We start from the raw sequence: 21,223 nt of genomic DNA on the forward strand, positions 1-21,223 counted from the left end.
ATGACACTTTGCCATGTACCCTCCTGTCTCTTCTCCTTTTCTTATAAGAATCCCAGTCACTCAGAACTAGACCCTAATTTCCAAATAAGGTCACATTCCCAGTATGAATAAAAATGACCCTAGGTATTGAATGCTTTCTCAGCAACCAAACTGCTTGAGCAGCATAAAATCAAATTACCAACTGAACAAGAGACATTGCCAATCCTTGTCATGAAATTCTATCCCTACATACAAATATCATGATATGTCTACATATGAACATGGCAGGGAGAAAGTCACTGTTTGAATAATTTACATACACTCAGGAAATAAAGTTTAATCAAAAAGAAAATTGTTAAACCCTGGTATTTCTCTGCTTGCAGCCCATTCCAGTCCTGCAGAACTGCTTGAATTTTTCGATGAGCAAATCAGAAGCAGTAATGAGATTGTTCGAGTGGGAATCTTAACTTTGTTAAGATTGGCCATCAATGCTGAGGGTATGTATTACAGACAAAGGCAGAGCAGCTTGTTTTATCCCAAGAAGCAAATAAGTCTACATGTTCTCTGCTTCTACTTCTTTTGTTCATTTCTGTAACATCACCTGTAAGTGAACTGTCTTTGTGACGTTCTCAATCTATTATTCTTCCCCCCCGACAGAAACCACCGTTTATTCACCAAAATTTTATTCAGCTACCCAATCTATTATGATTAAACAGATATTTCTACTAACCCTCTTTCTTTCATATGTATGGATATATCTCATTGAGCAGAGTAGTTTGATTTTTGAAATCAAATTTAGAGTTTGGGTGTAGTAAGTGATTCTCTACAGATTAGTACATTTAGAAAACAATGGAATTTAATGAGTCATTTCCCATTACTTGCAATTACTATACATTTTCACAACATTGAGTGTGTTTTTAAATTAATAGCTTCTTTAGTTATAACTATCCATATTACTTTTATTTTGACATAGTGTATTATAAAACTGATAATGTCTTGGATTCTATAAAATGTCAGAATTTAGTTTGTGTAGCATAGTGCAGTACAGTTTTTTTTAACCCAGTTAGCAGAATTATTTATCAAAGGGTCAACAGATAGAAATACAATGTAGTCTCACAAAGTTTAGAGCTAATTCATTGTATATGATATTGTGAACCCATGAATAATCTAAAATTTTTAGCAAGAGGAAACCAATGTTATAGGAAACAAAGCAATGAACATGGTTACAAATTAGAAAAGAAAATGGCAAAGGGAAAGTGAACCATGTAAGATTCTAAACCAGTTTATTTTTCAATTACATACCTTACTGCTAAAGGCCCTTGTTAATCTTCAAACAGTAGACCTCTGACCTCAAAATTTCTCCTTTTGTCTTTCAGAACCCAGATTGAGGGATTATGTCACTTCCATTGAAAGAACAGTTAAACTTGTCATGGGTGACCCCAGTATAAAAGTAAGAAAATTAATAGGAACTTGTATTTGGTCAGTGATGGTTTTAGGAATGAAGAATGATTGAAGAGATTATTCCCTTCAGGCACTCCCATGATACCAAATAATAGGGTTTGATGACCAATGCCATTTTTAAACAACTCAATCCTAAGAAGATAAGCTAAATAAAAATTCCAAAAATTCCACACAATTCAAAGGCTTGAGTGCTTCTCAGGAAAAATACATTCACCCACACAGCCCTCTGCCAATATTCTTCAAAGGGTTTGCAAAATTATCTTTCAGTTAGAAAATGTGTCTTAAGCCCCAAAGTAATAACCCCCGAGTCTTGTTCTTAACATAAATACTTTATTTCTATGAGAGCATCATGGGATACTTATGCACTTGTAGTCCAGCCTTGGTACCCATGGGTATGTGTTTCCAAAGAGACTACTGCAGAGGAAAAGTCTTAGGAGCTGAAGATGTGTATAGGAGAGTACTCTAAAGTTCCATTCTGCAGTTCATACAGTGACATAACTTGACAATGATGTGGGACTGACTGACAGTTTCTCTGAGCTGTGTACTATGTACTCACGAATTTTAAAATTTTGTTTCTGATATTTTTTAGTTATTGCATATGTGTGTGTTTACCATACTTGGTCAAAATTACCTGTAACGAATCCATAAGTCAGATTTGCTGTAGTAGATTTTCCTCTTTCCTTTCTGCTTTTTTCTTTTTTCTTTGCCAACCCTGGGGCTTGAACCTCTGGACCTGGGAACCCTTCCTAAGCTGTTGTGCTCCAGACTGGTGCTCTCTCATTTGAGCCACCTTTCTACATCTTAGATTTTTCATTTCTCGGAGTTTAATTAGAGCATTCTATGTTAGAAAATATAGGGGAAAAGTCTTTTAAAAATCAGCAGACCTTGCAATTTTTTTTAATGAAACACATACCTGGTTCAAAACAAACCTCTGATGAGAAAAAATTCACATGAAACAATTGCATGGAGGTAAGAAACAAGACTTTCAGGGAAGGAGAAAGGGGCCAGCAGTAATTGGGAAGAAGTAGTTAGTAATTAGTAGATTGTGTACATATGAGAAAAATGTCATGAACCAACCCATTCAAAATACAGGAAAAAATGTAAAGCAGTACATACTCTATAAAAACTCTTCTTGGGAGAAAATGTCAAACATTACAAAATTAAAACAAATGGAATGATACACATTTAAGATAGATAGATTTAACCTTTGAGCATTATCCAACATATCATGCATGAAATTACATGTTACCTCACTAATATGTATAGCCTTTTTTTACACTTTTATTATCTTTTATTAGTTTTATAAGTTGGTGACATTATTACACATGCATAAAATGTACCCCAAACTCATCCCTCATCCCTGTCCATCCCCTCTTCCTTTCTTTTAAAAATTATTTCAGCAAGTTTCATTGTTTTCTTTTTCTCTTTTCATGCATGCATATAAATTACTTCATGTTGGCCCTTTCATTCTCTAGTTTTTAGTAATAAATTTGAAATAAAATGTAAAATATATCTTTGTAAGCCGCATGCTAGAACTTATGCCTGTAATCCTAGTTACTCATGAGGCTGAGATCAGAAGATTATGGTTCTATGCTAGCTCAGGTAGAAAAGTCCATGAGACACTTACCTCTAACTAACCAGCAAAATGCCAGAAGTTAAGGTGTGGCTCTGGGGGGTAGAGAATCAGCTTCAGTAAAAAAAAGCTAGCAAAAGCACAAGGCCCTGAGTTCAAGCCCCTAGTACCATATATACATATATGTATATAACATATATATGTTAATTTGTGATAATTATGTATATATGTATGTAGAGAGGGTGAGAAAAATATTTTTATATATTTATAAATAGCTATATATGCAGATGTATTTATAGATACAGATATCTTCATCTGATAATACAGACATGTACACTACAGATATTTATAGGTATACAGATATAATTATAGGTATAAATATAGAGAGCTCCTGAATATATACATATAACAAAAAATATAAATAATAAATTTGAATTTATATGCAAATTTAGGTTTTAATGCTTTGGGCACCAAATATTCATTTTATTTATAATAAAAGGAGATATTTTGACATATCATATAGGTAGTATTTGGGGTATGGTCAAAAACTTACATTGAGATTTGTCAGGATTATCACATTCCATATGATTTTTCTGTGCAGTGATTTTTTCCATATATTTTTATTGTAATTAATAAAAGGGTTATATTGTATTCACCAGATAGGTGGTGCATTACTTCACAAACATTGATAACCTTTCTCATGTCTTGGTCCCCATTTCCCTGCCCCACCCTCGTCACTCATTTTACCCCCTTCCCTATCCTATTTCAAATAACCAAATACGCATATATATACTACATCAGATAACAAGGTGAAATACTGTAACAATATGAGATAACCAAGGGATAGCAAAAGAGATGAGAGATAACATAGTACATCAAGAACAACAATCATGCATTATAGGGCTTTTGTATCTATATCCTGGAGGTCCTTTCATATAGCATCATACTAAATGGCCTTATGAGAGCCCAAGGTTTCTACTGATTATGACAAATGAGGGAAACCACTGAGCCTATGTTCCTTTGAGTCTGGCTTACTTCATTTAATATGATTTTTTCCAAGTCTTTCCATTTCCTTGCTAATGGGGAGATGTTGTTCTTTCTGACAGCAGCATAGAATTCCATTGTGTATAAATACCACACCTTGTTGATCCACTCATCAACTGAGGGGCATCTGGGTTGGTTCCATATCTTTGCTATGGTAAATAGTGTTGTGCAGTGATTTTTTTAAAGAAAGAAAAAGTAGATAAAAGACTTTTAACAGGCTTTTGTTTCATCTCCAGTAACTGTATTTAAAATAACAATAGATTTATAGAGATGATAGATAGATAGACCAATACATATGTATATATTGGTATTTGCACATGTATATATATTATATGTGTGTCTATATGATATATGATACATGTATATATTATGTGTATATTTTATATTGCACATTCATGTATGTGGGGGAGGGGTAATCCAGTAACTGAAGAAGCCAACAGAAAAATTTGAATAAGAATTGAGAATAAATAGGGTGGCTCACACCTAAAGCAAGACAGTGTTCTAGTCCAAAGTTACCAACATTTTATAATATATAATAGTAGAAGATTTGTCTTTGGAGTTGAGGAGAACTATTTTAGAGAAAGAGAGCATTTCCCATGATTTTTCTTGGTTACTTCCTAATTCACTTATTTATTATAAGATTATTCACTTTATACTTCTTGTAAAAGCTCCCATCTATGCATCATCTATGAAAGCTATAGGCTAAGAAAGAATAAATTTCCATTCTGCTAAACACACTAAACTGTTGCAATTTCATTGGTCTTGCATCAGGTAAGGTATTCTACACTTCTCCTCATCCAAACCATGTGTGAAAAGTGCTACATTGAAGCCCGGGAAGGATGGCCCTTGATTGATTATATCTTCTCCCAGTTTGCAGTATCCTACAAGAAAATGGTATGAATCCATTATGTCTTTGCTTTTTTACAGAATGTGTAGCTGACTCATTATCACTTCTAAAACTGACCAGGCTCCAGTAACTAACTGATTTCAAATTTATGTTTCAGTTTTATTGCTGTTAATGATAATTTTTTTCTCAGCCCTCCAAGTCCCTTCTCACTAATATCACTTCTAATTGGAGAAAACTGTCATCAAGCATTAGCTTGTGATTATTGTAAGTTAGAGACACCAAGAGACGTGGATAACTACTGCTCTAATATCTACATCTCTCTGTGCTGCTGAAGCAAAATGGTTTTGACCTAGCAAACTGGAAGCTTGAAGAACAAGGAGGAGGAGGAGGAGGAGGAGGAGGAGGAGGAGGAGGAGGACGAGGAAGAGGAGGAGGAAGGAGGAGGAAGAGGAGGAGGAAGGAGGAGGAAGAGGAGGAGGAGGAAGAGGAGGAGGAAGAAGAAAGAAGGAGGAGGAAAGGGGAAGAGGAGGAGGAGGAGGAGAAGAAGAAGAAGAAGAAGAAGAAGAAGAAGAAGAAGAAGAAGAAGAAGAGGAAAAGAAGAAGAAGAAGAAGAAGAAGAAGAAGAAGAAGAAGAAGAAGAAGAAGAAGAAGAAGAAGAAGAAGAAGAAGAAAGAAGAAACAGAAGCAGAAGAAGAAGGAGGAGAAGAAGGAAAGATAGAAGGAGAGGGAGAAGGAGGAGGAGAAGAAGAACATGAGAAATGAAAAGAAGAGACATGACAGCTAAAAAAATGGAGAAATAAAAGGTCACTGCAGAAAAAAGGGAGGACATAGGTCACACGTCCAGTCCTGTCTACCACTGGGAGAGAAAGCCAGCGCTGCCGCACTGGATGCTGTTGCTGTTACCTCAGTCAGTTTTCTCTTCTGAGTGAAACTGTGAATTGAGCCCTCAAAAGAAGACTACTTATGAAGGATACTCCCCAAAATCTGGGTGCCAGTTGCTCACACCTGTAATCATAGCTACTCAAGAGGCCTAGATCTGAGGATTGTGGTTCAAAGCCAACCCAAGCAGGAAAATCCAAAAGACTCCTATCTCCAATTAACTACTACAAAAGCAGAAGTAGTGCTGTGGCTCAAAGTAGTAGAGTGCTGTAAACCCTCCAGACATCATCTTTACAATAAAATTTAAATTAAAAAATAAATAAAACAACTGTGCAAATTGAAAAGAAAACCATAAAACACTAAAGAAACAAGACACTAAAATACTGAAAGAATCCACAGCCTTAAAAAACAAAAGAATCCTCATGCTCATGAATTGGCAGAATTAATCTTGTAAAACATAGCACCATTACAAAAAGCAATCTACAGATTCAACCTAATCTCCAGCGCCATTTTTCTTTTTTTTTCTTTTTTTTTATTGTAATTAGTAAAAGGGTTACATGATATTTGCCAGATAGAAGGTGCATTAATTCACATACATTGATACCCTTTCACATGTCTTGGTACCTGTTTCCCTCCCCCCCACACCCCCCTCCCGTCTTGGTTTTCCCCCCTTCCCTATCAAATTTCAAATATCCAAATACAAATAAATTCAATATATCAGATAACAAAGTGAGATACTATACCAATATGAGATAACCAAGGGACAGCAAAGGAGATGAGAGACAACATAGTACATTAAGGACAACAATCATTCATTATATGGCTTTTGTTTCAACATCCTGGAGGTCCTTTCAATTAGCTTCACATTATATGGCCTTATGTATCAAGATTTTGCTCTATTGCAGATCTCTGTTAGTAGAGCCCAAGGTTTCTACTGATTATGACAAATGAGGGAAACCATTGAGCCTAAGTTCCTTTGAGTCTGTCTTACTTCACTTAATATGATTTTTTCTAAGTCTTTCCATTTCCTAACAAATGGGGCAATGTCATTCTTTCTGACAGCAGCATAGAATTCCATTGTGTACAAATACCACAACTTGTTGATCCACTCAGCAACTGAGGGACATCTAGGTTGGTTCCATATCTTTGCTATGGTGAATAGTGCTGCAATGAACATTATTGTGCTAGTGGATTTAGTATGTCCTTGTTTCTGGATGGTTGGGTAAATGCCAAGTAGTGGAATTGCTGGGTCATAGGGGAGTTCTATGTTTAGCCTTTTGAGGCACTGCCACACTGCTTTCCATAGTGGTTGAACGAGTTTGCACTCCCACCAACAGTGTAGTAGTGATCCCTCCTGGCCACATCCCCTCCAGCATCTGTTGTTATTTGTTTTCCTGATCCTGGCCATTCTAACTAGAGTGAGATGGAATCTTAGAGTTGTTTTGATTTGCATTTCTTTTATGACCAGAGATGTTGAGCATTTCTTCATGTGTCTATAGGCCATTTTTGTTTCTTCTTCAGAGAAGACTCTCTTTAAGTCTTTGGCCCATTTTTTAATGGGATGGTTGATACTTTGGAGGTTTGTTTTGGAGTGATTCAATTTTTGGAGTTGTTGATATATTTTAGATATGAGGCCTTTGTCTGTTGTTTGGTTGGTGAAGATCTTCTCCCACTCTGTAGGCTTCCTGATTAGTTTACTAGCTATGTCCTTTGCCACACAAAAGCTGTGCAGTTTAATGCAGTCCCACTTATCCAGCCTTTCTCTGATTTGTTGTGTTTCTTGGTCCTTATTAAGAAAGTTTCGACCTGTGCCAAGGAGGCCTAGTGTATCTCCTATTCCTTCCTGTAAAGTTTTCAGTGTGTCAGCTTTTACCTCCAGGTCTTTGATCCATTTGGAGTTAATTCTAGTGCAAGGTGACAAAGAAGGATCCAACTTTAGTTTTCTGCAGATGCTTAACCAGTTCTGCCAGCACAACTTGTTGAAGAGGCTGTCTTTCTTCCATTCTATTTTTTTGGCTCCCTTGTCAAAGATTAGGTGGCCATAGGTCTGTGGTTTAATATCTGGGTCCTCAGTTCTATTCCATTGGTCTTCAGGCCTGTTCCTGTGCCAGTACCAAGCTGTTTTGAGAATTATAGCTCTGTAATAGAGTCTAAAGTTTGGAATTGAAATTCCTCCAGTGTCCAGCGCCATTTTTCACAGAAATAGGAAAGTCATCCTGTAAGATGTAGTGGCTGACACTTCCCAAATTGGGAGGCAAAGATCAGAAAGGACTGCACTTTGAGGCCAGCAGCCCAGGCAAAATGTTAATGAGGTCCCATTTTAACGAGCAAGTGGGTGACGATGGTACATGCCACCAGCTCTATTGGAGTTGGACAGATAGTCGAAGAATCCCCAAATCACTTTCAAAACAAATATATTTTCTATGTCTCACTGAAGTGGTACTGTGCTAGCTTGGCAAATGCAAGGCCCAGAGTACAAACCACAGTGCCAACAAAAAATAATCCTAAAATTTCTATGTAAGCCCAAATGACCACAATTAGCCAAAGCAAACTTGAGGGGGGAAAGGAAGAATGTTGCAGCTGTCATCATAGCTGATTTTCAGAGCAATAGCAACAAAAACAGCATCCTTCTGACACAAAAACACACAGGTAATAGAATAGAGAAGCCAGCAATAAGCAGACTGCATTCATCTGATTCTCAGCAAAGGTGTCAAAACTATGCACTAGAGGAAAAAATAGTCTCTCCAACAAATGGTGCTAGGAAAACTGGATATTTATAGGACAAAGCTGAAACTAAGTCCCTGTGACTCATTTTGTTCAAAAGTCAAAACATAATGGATCAAAGATCTGAAACCTCATAACTTCTTGAGTAAAACATACAGAAAAGATTTCACAAGATGGGACTAGGCATAGACTTTGTGAATAGGACGCCAGTTACTCAGGAAATAAGAGCAAGAATTGACAAATGGGATTGTATCAGATTTAAAAGCTTCTGCACCGCAAAATGAAACAATTATTAAGGGGAAAGACAGAATGGGACAAAATATTTTGCAGCTATTTATCTGGCACGAGATAAATATCCAGAATATATAAGGAACTTCAGAAATTAAAAGAATAAGTATGGCCTGGAGTTTGGCCTAGTGGTTAAAGTGCTTGCCTAGCATGCACGAAGACCCGGGTTCGATTCCTCGGTACTACATACATACAAAAAAGCCGGAAGTGGTGCTGAGGCTCAAGTGGTAGAGCTCTAGCCTTGAGAAAGTCCAAGGACAGTGCTCAGTCCCGGAGCTCAAACCCAGGAGTGGCAAAAAAAAAAAAAAAAGAATAAGTAATTCAATCAATAAACAGGAAAGTGAATTGAACAAGTTGTCCTCAAAAGAAGTGGGGGAGAGAAATGGGAACACAAACGTGAGAAGGGTAAAACACCTACTACCTGGCGAATGCAACTGTAGCCAGTCTATACATTACCCCAACAATAAAAAATAAAATAAAATAAAGAAGTACAAATGGTGAATAAATGGGTGAATATTCACAGTGCAGCATCTCTACTCATCGAAGAAATGCAAATCAAACCTACACTGGAATCCTATCTCATCTGAGTCAGAATGAGTATCGCCAAGAAACAAGCCCTGGAGCCCCACTGGCGGCCCTGGAAAGCCATCTTTGCATTGCTCCAGGGTCCTGCTCCCGCATCCCCTTCCTCCTCCACCGCCGGAGTCCTCCAAGTCTGGCTTTCTTTTTCCCTGGCTGCACCGGATCACCGGCTTGCCCCTGCCATGTCAGACGAGGCTGTGGTCACCAGCTCCGAGATCACCACCGAGGACTTGAAGGACAAGGAGGAAGTTGTGGAGGAGGCAGGGGGGGATGGAAGAGATGCCCCTGCCAATGGGAATGCTAAGGAGGAAAATGGGGCGCAGGAAGCTGATAATGAGGTAGATGCAGAAGAAGAGGAGGGGGAAGAGGAGGAGGAAGAGGAGGAGGCAGAAGGGGATGGTGAGGAGGAGAATGGAGATGGAGATGTGGAGGGCAGAGGAAGCTCCAGGCACAATGGGCAGCTGGAGGTGATGAGGATGAGGGCGTCGATACCAAGAAGCAGAAGACTGATGAGGAGGAGGACTGGGCAGCCAAAAAGGAAAAGGTAACTAAAAAGGCCACCGTGACCTATGCACCGTCCACTTCGCGTCTCGGAATCTAAACGTGGTCACCTTGGAGTGGAGAGGCCAGCCGCCCTCTGCGGGCAGCGTCGCCATGCTCTCCCCCACCCCACCACAACCACCAGGAGAATGTGCAGCAAGGGAGGACAATACCAAAACATCCAAGGCCCTGCTTTCTTTCTTAAAAGTACTTTAAAAAATTTGTTTGTATTTTATTTCCATTTTATATTTTTGTACATATGGTTGGGGTCAGTCATTCTTAATAATCTCAGATGACCAATCCAGCCTTCAGAGCATTCTGTCCTACTTCTGTCTACTTGTGGTGTGGCCATGTTCATTAGAATCTCAAAGGAGGAAAGAAACCTTATAAAAAGAGCAAAAAGTACAACCAAAAAAAATCAATCTTATTCTGAGCATTCCAGTAGCTTTTTTGTGTGTATGTACTTAGATGTACTATAAAGTAGTCAGTTTGTATGAGATGGTTAAAAAGACCAAAGACAGGGCCGGGAGTTTGGCCTAGTGGTAGAGTGCTTGCCTAGCATGCATGAAGACCAGGGTTGGATTTCTTGGTACCACATACATAATGAAGAGCTGGAAGTGGTGCTGAGGCTCAAGTGGAGCTCTAACCTTGAAGAAATCCAAGGACAGTGCTCAGTCCCTGAGCTGAAGCCCAGGACTGGCAAAAAAAAAAGAAAAAAAGAATATTAAAAGGCCAAAGATAAAAAGGGTTTTTTTTTCCTTTTTTTGTGTATGAAGTTGCTGTTTATTATTTTTTGGCCTGTTTGATGTATGTGTAAAACAGTGCTGTCCAACAATAAACCAGAATTTTATTTTGTTTAGTTGTTAAAAAAAAGAAAACAAATATTGGAAAAAATGTGAAGAAAACAGAACCCTGATACACTATTGGTGAGAGTGTGAATTAGTTCAACACCTATGGGAATTTGTATGATGACACCTCAATATATCTACAGATATATACATATATAGATATATACATATATAGAGTTTCTCTATTACCCTTCTATATTACTCCTGGGAACATATATCTGAAGGAATCAAAGTCAGCACACACACACACACACACACACACACATATATATACACACACATGTATACTTATACATGTATATCCACACTCATATTTATTCATACCCTATTCACAATACTCAAGTGATGGAATTTACCTAATGTGTCAGTTCATGGATGAATGGGTAAAGAAATCATGGCATGCATACACAATGGAGTTTCCAGCTATGAAGAAGAGTGAAATCATGTTATTTTCAGGAAGAGGGATAGAACCAGCATTCATCTTATTAATGAAAAGAAGTCAGACTCAAAAATGCAAACCATGCATATGCTCTCTCACATGCCGAATCTAGATTTATTTTTAATGACATGAAAGTAGATGCAGAAGTATTTGAGAAAAGGAAAAAGACTAAATGAAATGAAAGGACACCAGAGTGAGTAATGGGGTTGGGTAGGATCAAAGCACATTGTATATGTGGATGAGAAGATCATAATAAGACTCATGATTTTCTATGATTCATGAACAGTGATTTTTAAACGGGAAGTGTGAGGACGTAGGTGGTGTATAAGCAGCACTCATTTATCACTATTTGGGAGGCTGGGAATCCTAAGATGGAGAGTCTCGTGAAGGCCCGCCTCCTCATCAATGATACTGTGTCCTCCAGTGGCTGAGAGCTAATTCTGTGGTCTCTAGCTTATGAGGGCTCTGCCTTCGCCCTGTGAACTAATCACACAGGCCACTGTTATTCTCAAAGTAAGGAGGAATCGAATTTTGTAACTTAGTGCAGACACAAGCTATTTGGCTTATAGCAACCAACTATATGTATGTATATACAGATATAAATCTATAGATCTATAAATATATATGTATACATATATATCACATATATTTAAGTTGTTGCCAATCTTAGGAAGGGAGTCACATTGAAATTACTACCCGCTCCGATAGAAAGTAGTGCTTTGAATAGACATTTCCTAAGAAAATGACAAAGATCTAAAAGGAAAGAGAGGAAAGTCCTGGGAAGGGAAAGCTCCTCACATTTGCTTTGGTATATTGGCCAGGTGTGTACTTCCAGCTCATTCCTCCAGGGGGCCCTCTCAAATAGGATTAGAGGTTGGAGACCAAGATCACTGGCTCTTAGGGCCCCTTAAGTTGAGGTATGATGTCCTCCCCTCCAGAAAACACAGCCAAAGAGGGTTAGAGGGACCAGACCTACTGGGAGAGATTGCTATTGCTTGTTGGATCTTTCTTAAAGGAGAAACCAGTGAAGCCAGTGGATGAGAAGGGAGAGAAATGTATTCAAGAAACAAGCCTTAAGGTCTTAAAATCCCTGGACCCACTGGTCATTGGAATGCCTCAGGTAAGGAGTCTCTTTCCCCTTTTATCCTTTTAGACCCCTTGAACTTGGAGATCTAAGAGCTGTCTCAGCTTTTTCACTCTAAGCTGATAACTTACCACTTGAGCCACAGATCCATCTCCAGGCCTTTTGGGTGGTTAAGTGGAGATAAGAGTCTCAAGGACTTTCCTGCCTGGGCTGGCATCTAACTGTTATTGTCAGATCTCAGTCTTGTGAGTAGCTAGAATTATATGAGCCACAGCATCCAACAGTTTTATTTTTGCTTTTGTTTTATTTGAGACAGTATCTTGCTTTAGATCCCAGGCATGCCTCAAACTTGGGTTCCTCCTGCTTCAGCCTACTGAGTGCTGGGAATAGAAATAAATGACAGTCAATAGGCCTGGCTATTTTTCCATATATTTTAATGTAATTAATAGAAGGGTTACCTTATATTCACCAGATAGAAGGTGCATTGCTTCATAAACATTGATAACCTTTCTCATGTCTTGGTCCCCATTATCCCTCTCCCGACCCCTGCCCCTCATCTTGTTTTTCCCCCTTCCCTATCTGATTTCAAATAACCAAATACCCATATATACAATATATCAGATAACAAGGTGAAATACTGTAACAATATGGGATAACCAAGGGACAGCAAAAGAGATGAGACATAACATAGTACATTAAGGACAACAATCACACATTATATTATAGGCTTTTTTTCTCTGACTCAGAGGTGTATTGTGATATTGAGTACTGGGTACATAGTGGTTTCTCATATTTAGTTATTAAGCAATTAACTTATTAACTGAGCAATTAACATAAACTTTTGATATGTATGCAGTACATGACAATTTGTAAATTCTTTCTCTTCTTTTCCCACATCTGGAAATATTAAATAGTGCATACAGTTCTAACAAAATGTCAGACCTTCCCTATTTATCTGAAAGGTGTTAAAAAAAAACCATATTCAGGTCTCTTGGAGACCTAGTTAATGTGCACCTTAAAAAGAGAAACTTTGGGCCGGGCTCATGCCTGTAATCCTGGCTTGCTCAGGAGGCTGAGATCTGAGAGTCGCTGTTCAAAACCAGCCTGAGTAGAAAAATAGACTTTTATCTACAATTTATAAAACCAGAAAACCAGAAATGGAGCTGTGGCTCAAAATGGTAGAGCACTAGCCTTGAGCACAAAAGCTGAGGACATTGGTCAGGTCTTGTCTTCAAGATCAATGACCAAAAAAAAGGGTGGGGTGGGGTGGGGAGAACACTAAAGTCTCCCATAGCCTGAGAAAGGGTTTCAGTTTATGAAAGTACCCAGCGGAATACCTGGAAGAGCCAGGATAGACAGACTGCTCAATTTTAGTATTTCAGAAATTTCATGTAAGGTAGATTATAGTTCCTTAGTTATTTGGAATATCTATTTTAAATACAGGATTCCAGGCCACATACTGCACAGGAGACTCTTGAATCTGCATTCAAATAAATGTCAGTATTGTTGATGGATAGTCAACGATAGTCTTCTGATCCAAAAATCAATGGTAGTGCTATGGAAGAGGAGGAGTCTAGACTATAAAGGGCATGTCAAACTCCTACACTGAGGCTGATGAGTCAATGAAAGTCTTCTGTAAGCAAGCGCCAAGCCCTGAAAATGATGATGTCGAAGTTCAGTGGATCTGTTATGTCAGATCTGATGCAACGCCTGGGTCATAATAATAGGAATGAAACATTGAAGGGCATGAGATATCCTGCCCTTCAACCGACAGCTAGGAGGTTAAGGGACAAGTGACAAGGGGGAAGACTTCTAGCTGATAACAAGGTTTCCACTAGGACACGTTAAGAAATGACAGATGCTGTAGACCAAGCCCAAAGATCAGAACCTGCAGCAAAGGACATAAGAGTAACTCGTTCACTCTCCTTTCCCAGTCACCGCTCACCCTCCTCCCCAGTCACCATCCATCCTCCTCCTCAGTTATCATTCACCCTCCTCTCCAGTCACCATTCATCCTCCTCCCCAGTCACCATCCATCATCCTCCTCAGTTATCGTTCACCCTCCTCCCCAGTCACCATTCACCCTCCTCCCTAGTTACCATCCATCCTCCTCCCCAGCCACCACTCATCTCCTCCCCAGTCACCATCCACCCCCCTCCTCCAGTCATTCCCCCCTGGGACATTCCCACTCCACCCTTGGAGTTGAAGGGAATATGTGAGGCATTTTTCACAATGCCAAGAGGAGTAGCGACACTAGTTCCATAGCCTTCACTAAGTGCTTGGAACAATTGTCTTGTTTCAAATGCCAGACAACACCATAGACACTGACCAATATTCACTAGAACCAGCACCTAAACATAAATACAGTGGTCAGAGATGTTATTTAATGATTTCATTTGGGCTTGACCCACAGCATGAATAAAAAATTTCTAAATCAGAGGAAAGGATTAGAGAAATAATGTTTTCCACAGGTGCTATGGCCAAGAATCCTAACTTTTGTAGTACCTGTCCAATACACGGGAACTCTGGAGCACCTGTTTAATATCATCAGAATTCTGGTTATGGCAGAGGAAAGAAAGAAGCATGATATCAAGCAGTCAACAGCACTTGTCATCTCTACGGGAGCCGGTTTGTACATTCACCATCAAAATTAAGCTTTTCTGTTGCAAGATACTTCTTTCCAGAAAGTTTACCCATCCTGTGCTCTTAACCCAGCCTCAATCTCAATGTTTCTAGCTGCCACAGTGATGACGAAAATTGCTTTCTTTTCTAGTGAATCTTCCTTCACCACATCAGCTTCTGGCAAGACTTCTGGTGAGTATTCACAAAGTACCATGGGAAGATAACTCCAAGCTGGTGTGAATAATTCAGTTGAAAATAAAATGCTAATAAAATTGCATGTTGACTTCAAACCAAAAGAAACACTAAAATGGAATGATAAACTTTCTGTCGCACTAATGACACTCATGAATATTTATTAATGGCAAGATCTGCTCCGTTCTCTGAAATGCTTGTTAAACTTTATGATTTTGAAATAAGCCTGAACTGAATCTCATCCAGAAGTAACATCAAACAAATTATACATCTAAAACAATGTGGAATTCATTTACTTAACAAACATTTCTAAGTACAGTTTTTTCCCAGTTATTTTTCATTGGTGGGTTTCCATATATTTCTTTACAGGGGATAAAAAGAAGAAACATTGGCTAAGCATTGATTTTTTTCTGTACTAGAATAGCCAAACAGTATGATGATTTATTTAAAGGTTATCCAATTAGGATTCAAGTGAAATGTGGGACTTCTCTTTTTCCATTATTTCTGAAAGAGACAGAGACAGGAGGAGGGAAAGGTGGTAAACCATTTAAATACTTCTAAAACTGGTGGTAAGAATTCTATTCTTTCATTCTTCAGGTGATATCTATGCTTGCTAGTTTAGGGCAATTATGTGGTGCTGGTGCCATAGGACTTTTGAAGATAGTCCCTGGAATCATTCATCCAAAGTTGATAGACCTGTGGAAAACACGCCTACCTGAGCTCCTGCAGCCTCTAGAAGGTACAAGGGCAGTGGGGTTAGAATATTATCAAAGAAAGCGAGAACATGGAGAGATGATGTACCATTTCTCAGTGTAAATCCATAAGGCAAAATTTCTCATCTTAATTAAAATGATAAACTTGCTATGTAGGGTAAACAAATACATCTTTTTTTTTTCTTGACTATCCTCTGTCAATCTACTGACATTCATACTATGAGGAGATCAAATTCCAGCTTTTCAGGAATGTCCATTTTTGCTTTGGACTTGTCCTTAGAGCAACTGAGTTTATGTATTTCAAAATGTCCATTAGCCATATTACAATATCAAAATATATCATTTGTTTAGTAATTACTTTGAAATTTAAAAGACAATAGATTATGTCACAGACTGAAGAGCCTCTCTCCACTTAACAATCACTTTTAAATTGCCAGTGCAATAAATTTCACCTGAATTGTCTAAGAAAAAAAAGCATCCACTAGAAGACTGATAAGGCAATTTTTGAATCTTGGCTTATTTTTCAATTACTGTATCAATTTTCATTTCTAGGAAAGGATGTCAGCATTGTGCTATGGGAAACGATGCTGCTTCAGGTAAGAGTCCCTCCTAGAAAATTGTTGAAGATAGATGGCAAAACTACTGAAAGTCATTCCTCTTAACAGCTACACTAGTAAAAGAAATCCATTACAAAGGGCAGTGCACATCTTTACCAAAGCAAATGACTAAATTGCTAGAAATGATTTCTTCAGGCTAATGCATCGTAAATTACCATAATGTGAACAATGATCTTTAGTTTTCACCTCATTGGGAGTTAACGATAGTGTGGAAGATTTTTCACTCACTATTCTTTCTTAAGTAAAGATGTTTTTTCCTTTACTTGCCAACTGAATTCTTTCGCAATTCACCATCAAGTTCATATATGTAAATTCTACTTGTATGGCCCTTAATGCAATTCTATTTCTTCCTCTATATGTTTCTGTCTTTTTTCTGATTTCTAAAAATGAAAGCCCCTGGGCATTCCTTTTCCAGAAAAAGAATCTCCTCTCTCAGCCATAAACTTTTGGGGCCTTTTATAAGTAACTAGGACCACAGGCAATGCCAAATGTGAGAACTAGCAAGCTGCTGACAGAATTGAACAGGAGATTTCCATTTCAGGAGCCTACAAGAGGTCAAGTAGCTTATGGAAAGAGAGATGTAGTATAGCAGGTTTTCAATTCATAACCAGTCTTTGTAGGAATTCTTGAAACTTACACATCCCAGTGACCTCTCCATAGAACCTCCTCCACCTCCTTTCAAGACTTCTTCCAGAACTAGAGCTTCCGGGATGGTACCTGAGAACATTCTTTTGATGTATTAATTGTACAAAGTAATTTCATGTGTATAATGTACTTTGATACTATTCAACCCCCCATTGTTCTTTTGGGCATCCCTTCCCCTACTTTGGATACCTTTTCTCTTCCTAAATTGTGCCCATACTATTTCTTACAACTTTGGTCATTTAACAAAAGTTTACGAATACAATGCATCTTAATCAATGTAACCCTTTTCACCATTTGCAGATTACACATATGAGAAAAATATGTGATATTTGTTTTACTGAGTTTGACATATTTGCCTTAACATGATGGTCTCCAGTTCCATTCATTTTTCTGAAACTTAAATAATTTTGTTATGCCTTATAGGTACATGATAGTCCATTATATAATATGTCCCCTATTTTATCTTAATGTGACATATGTATATATATACCCTCTTTGTATCCATTTATTTGTTGATGGGGGCTCAGGCTGATTCAGTCACTGGGCTGTTCCCAGCAGTACATTTATAAACATGGATATGCAGGGATGTCTACAGAATATTGACTGTAATCCCTTCATATGTATATACCCAGACATGATATGGAAAACCCATATCATACTTTCTATGCTTAGATTTTGAGGCGCTGTCACGACGTTATCCATAGCCACTGTACTAGCAGTATATAAAGTCTCTCTTTGTCCCTGCCTTCACTGACATTAGCTGATTCTTATGATGTTTTTATGACTCTCATTCTCACTTGTGTAAAATGAAATCACAGTGTAGTTTTTATTTGCATTTGCCCAAGTGCTAAAGATATTGAAAGGTTTTGGTTTTTATCACATATTTTTATCGTAATTAATAGAAGGGTTACCTTATATTCACCAGATAGAAGGTGAATTACTTCACAAACATTGATACCCTTTCTCATGTCTTGCTCCCCATTTCTCCCCCCCACCCCTGCCTCTCATCTTGTTTCCCCCCCCTTCCCTATCCGATTTCAAATAACCAAATAAACATGTGCAATATATCAGCTAAGATGTTAAAATGTTTTATGTATTTATTGGCAATTTTTTAATTTGGAGGGGTGGATTATCTGTTCAAGCCAAGTACCAGTGACACAGGAGGCTGAGACATTGAGGTTCAAAGCCAGCCTAGGCAGAATAGTCTGAGAAACTCAATCTTCAATTAACCAGCAAAATGTTGGAAGGGTGGCTTAAATACTAGCAAGCCAACCATGAGCTGAAAGCATAGGTAGGCCCTGAGCTCAAGCCCCAGCACAAACACAATAAAATGTTTTGTTCAATTAATGATTGGAAAATGTATTCTTTTACTGTTAATTCTTTTCATTGTATGTATATTATGAATATTATCTATTTGGGTGAATAGCAACAATGATTTCCTCCTACTAGCTATCTCTTTGGTGTGATAATTTTTTACTCTGTGGTACAAAAGCTTTTAATTTACTGCAATATTGGTTATAAATTCTTTCTCTTATTTCCTACATTTTTGAGATATATTCAGAACTTCATTACCAATTGCTGCAACTCAAAGTGTTTTCCCAATATTTTCTCTAGTAGTTTCAAAGTTTCACGTCTTATATAAAAGTCTTTGGTCCATTTTGAATATTTTAAAAGGGTGAGATCTGGGGACAGTCTTTCATATGTGGCTATTTCAACAATATTTGTTGAAGTAACTATTTTTTCTCCTATATAAGTTGTTGACACCTTTGTCAAGAATTAGAAAGCTATAGCTGTCTAGATTAATTCCTGGTCCTCTTCTCCATTCGATTACTTCACTTGTGCATTTTAATGCTGAAGCTGTGCTGTTTTTGTTATCATCTCTTTGTAGTATCATTTAAAACCAGGTACAATCAAGTACTAAAAGACCTCCAAAATTACTATTTTAATCAGGATTCATTGACATTTTGTGATCCATTTGAATGTTGGGATTTCTTTTCTATTTCTGTGAACCATGTCATCCAACTTTTTATGGTGATTGCATTGAATCTGTAGACTCATTATTGTGACATGGCCATTTTTGGAATATTAATTCTGCTAAAGTCCATGAATAAAAGATCTCTTTCTATCTTGTAATGTTTTCAGTTTTTTTTCTTCACAGTGTTATAGTTTTTATTGGAAAGTTCTTTCATGTCCTTGGTTCTTCATGGGTATTTTTGAAGTGGTGGCGAATGAGGTTGTTCCAATTTCTTCCTCAGCGAGTTAGTATTAGTATATTAAAAAGATGCAGATCAGAACTGTCATGATGTAAAGGCTCTCAGCAATTGTAACCTATAGGATCTGAATATGACTATTCTTCTCATTTGGACCTCAATTCTAAGACCCACCTCTCCGTTCATGCTTCTCTTAGGTTCCCTACCTTCTGTGAAAATGTCTTCCCTATTTCCTCATGCTACCACTACGGAATAATAGTCTTCACTAGGAAGGAATTTCCTTCTGTAGCAGGAAACCTTCGGAATATTACATTTCTTCTCAGTCATGACTATACAAAGTATGCTTTGTTTTTCAAAAAAAAACTGTATGCAGATATCTTCTCGTACCATTCCAACAGTGTTTAATTGCTTCTCTCTAAGAGGCCGTCTGGGTTAGCGCTCCTAATAAATATTCACAAATTTTTTCACTGGCTTTGATATCTAGTACCTTTTCTAAAAACATCAGATGGGAAAAATAGAGTAAAATATATTTTTCACTGGAATGGATTTTGTCTTTCCTAGAGACAAAATAATCTTTTTCCATATTGCTAACTAAAACAGGACAGGAATTCTCAAGAAAACTCATCATATTCCTGCCTCAAAACCAGAAATACTCAATTACAACTGTGGAAGTTGACAGAAATGCACCTGTTCACCTAACTAATTCTACAAGACTTTTTCTAACTCTATCAACACTTGAGAAAATGTTAACCTCACTTTATATTTCAAAATGTATTTGTTTTTATTTTAAGTGTTTCAGCAGTTATTAAGAGGAAAAATTAAGTTATGAACATGAGTTAGTTTCACATTCTTTTTATGTTATTTTAATGAGCATTCAGAAAACATTCCTTTTAATAAATACAGAGGAAAAGTTCCAATGAAGTTGCTTATTTTATGAAAATAGGAATAATCCCATTTAATATACATTTATACTTTTAAAAGATAAAGCAACCACAGAATAACAAAAAACAACTTATCAACTATGCATGTGTGTATTCCACTTCCTCTCACAGTTGCTTAAAGAATCGTTGTGGAAAATCAATGACATGGCCTGGACCATTCAACTGAGTCAGGATTTCAGCCAGCAAATGGACAGTTACAGCAATACCTCTATGGAAAAGGTTGGTTCTGTTCAGCTCAGAAACCATAGGATCTACCTAGGTTCGAAAATGGTTGTTCACACTCCATCTTATCTATATTGCAACCAAAAGGAATAGGAAATCGGTATTTAAAAAAAAAAAGAAAAGAAAAAAGAAGCTCTCAGGATGCTGAGGATAATGGCTCAAAGGCAACCCAAGCAGATCAACACATATGACTCTTATCTCCAATTAACAAAAGGCTGGAAGTGGAGCTGTGTCTCAAGTGGTAGGAGACCAATCAGCCTTGAGAAAAAAGCTAAAGGACAGCACTTGGGCCCGAGTTCAAGCTACAATACCCGCATACACACACACACACACACACACACACACACACACACACACACACACACACACACACACATCTCCTTTTAAGGTCACTTACTGAAAAGTGAACACTACTACATCCTCTCACAAATGTGCTTACATGTTTAGCCACACCTAACTTCAAGGAACACTGTTGCAAGTGCCACATGACCCTTCTAGAGAGATTCTGTTGTAGAAGAGGAACAGGAATGGATATTGTCTGCCATATGTATCTTAGCTTCCATTGTACCAGTCTTGTAAATCCGCCTGTCAGTAATGAGCTAGTTCTTCCATTCCACTATGTGTAAGTGACCTCTTCATAGCCTTCTGCCCCATAGCTTTCTGTTTTTAAAATTGGGTTTGGATCCTGTGTCTTCTACTGACTCCAATAGTTTTCTCAGGAAAAATAGTGATTCTCTGTGGCTCCTCAGCATACTCATCTGTAGGACAGAAGC

The 21,223-nt window shown here is 37.8% G+C and overlaps 1 protein-coding gene across 1 annotated transcript in view; it reads left to right on the forward strand.

Moving 5' to 3' along the window:
• The window catches only part of Mroh2b (maestro heat like repeat family member 2B), a 68,377-nt gene that overhangs the window by 12,241 nt on the left and 34,913 nt on the right, over positions 1–21,223 (forward strand). Inside the window, exons 11-19 of the mRNA XM_090332000.1 lie at positions 363–476; positions 1,356–1,429; positions 4,829–4,951; positions 12,220–12,324; positions 14,760–14,916; positions 15,062–15,102; positions 15,700–15,841; positions 16,368–16,411; positions 20,340–20,447. Of these exons, the coding sequence (XP_090188126.1) occupies positions 363–476; positions 1,356–1,429; positions 4,829–4,951; positions 12,220–12,324; positions 14,760–14,916; positions 15,062–15,102; positions 15,700–15,841; positions 16,368–16,411; positions 20,340–20,447 (908 nt within the window). The remainder of the gene's footprint in view (positions 1–362; positions 477–1,355; positions 1,430–4,828; positions 4,952–12,219; positions 12,325–14,759; positions 14,917–15,061; positions 15,103–15,699; positions 15,842–16,367; positions 16,412–20,339; positions 20,448–21,223) is intronic.

This window comes from Megascapheus bottae, chromosome 4 (genome assembly GCF_031878675.1).
Source record: "Megascapheus bottae isolate mThoBot1 chromosome 4, mThoBot2.hap1, whole genome shotgun sequence".
NCBI lineage: Eukaryota > Metazoa > Chordata > Mammalia > Rodentia > Geomyidae > Megascapheus > Megascapheus bottae.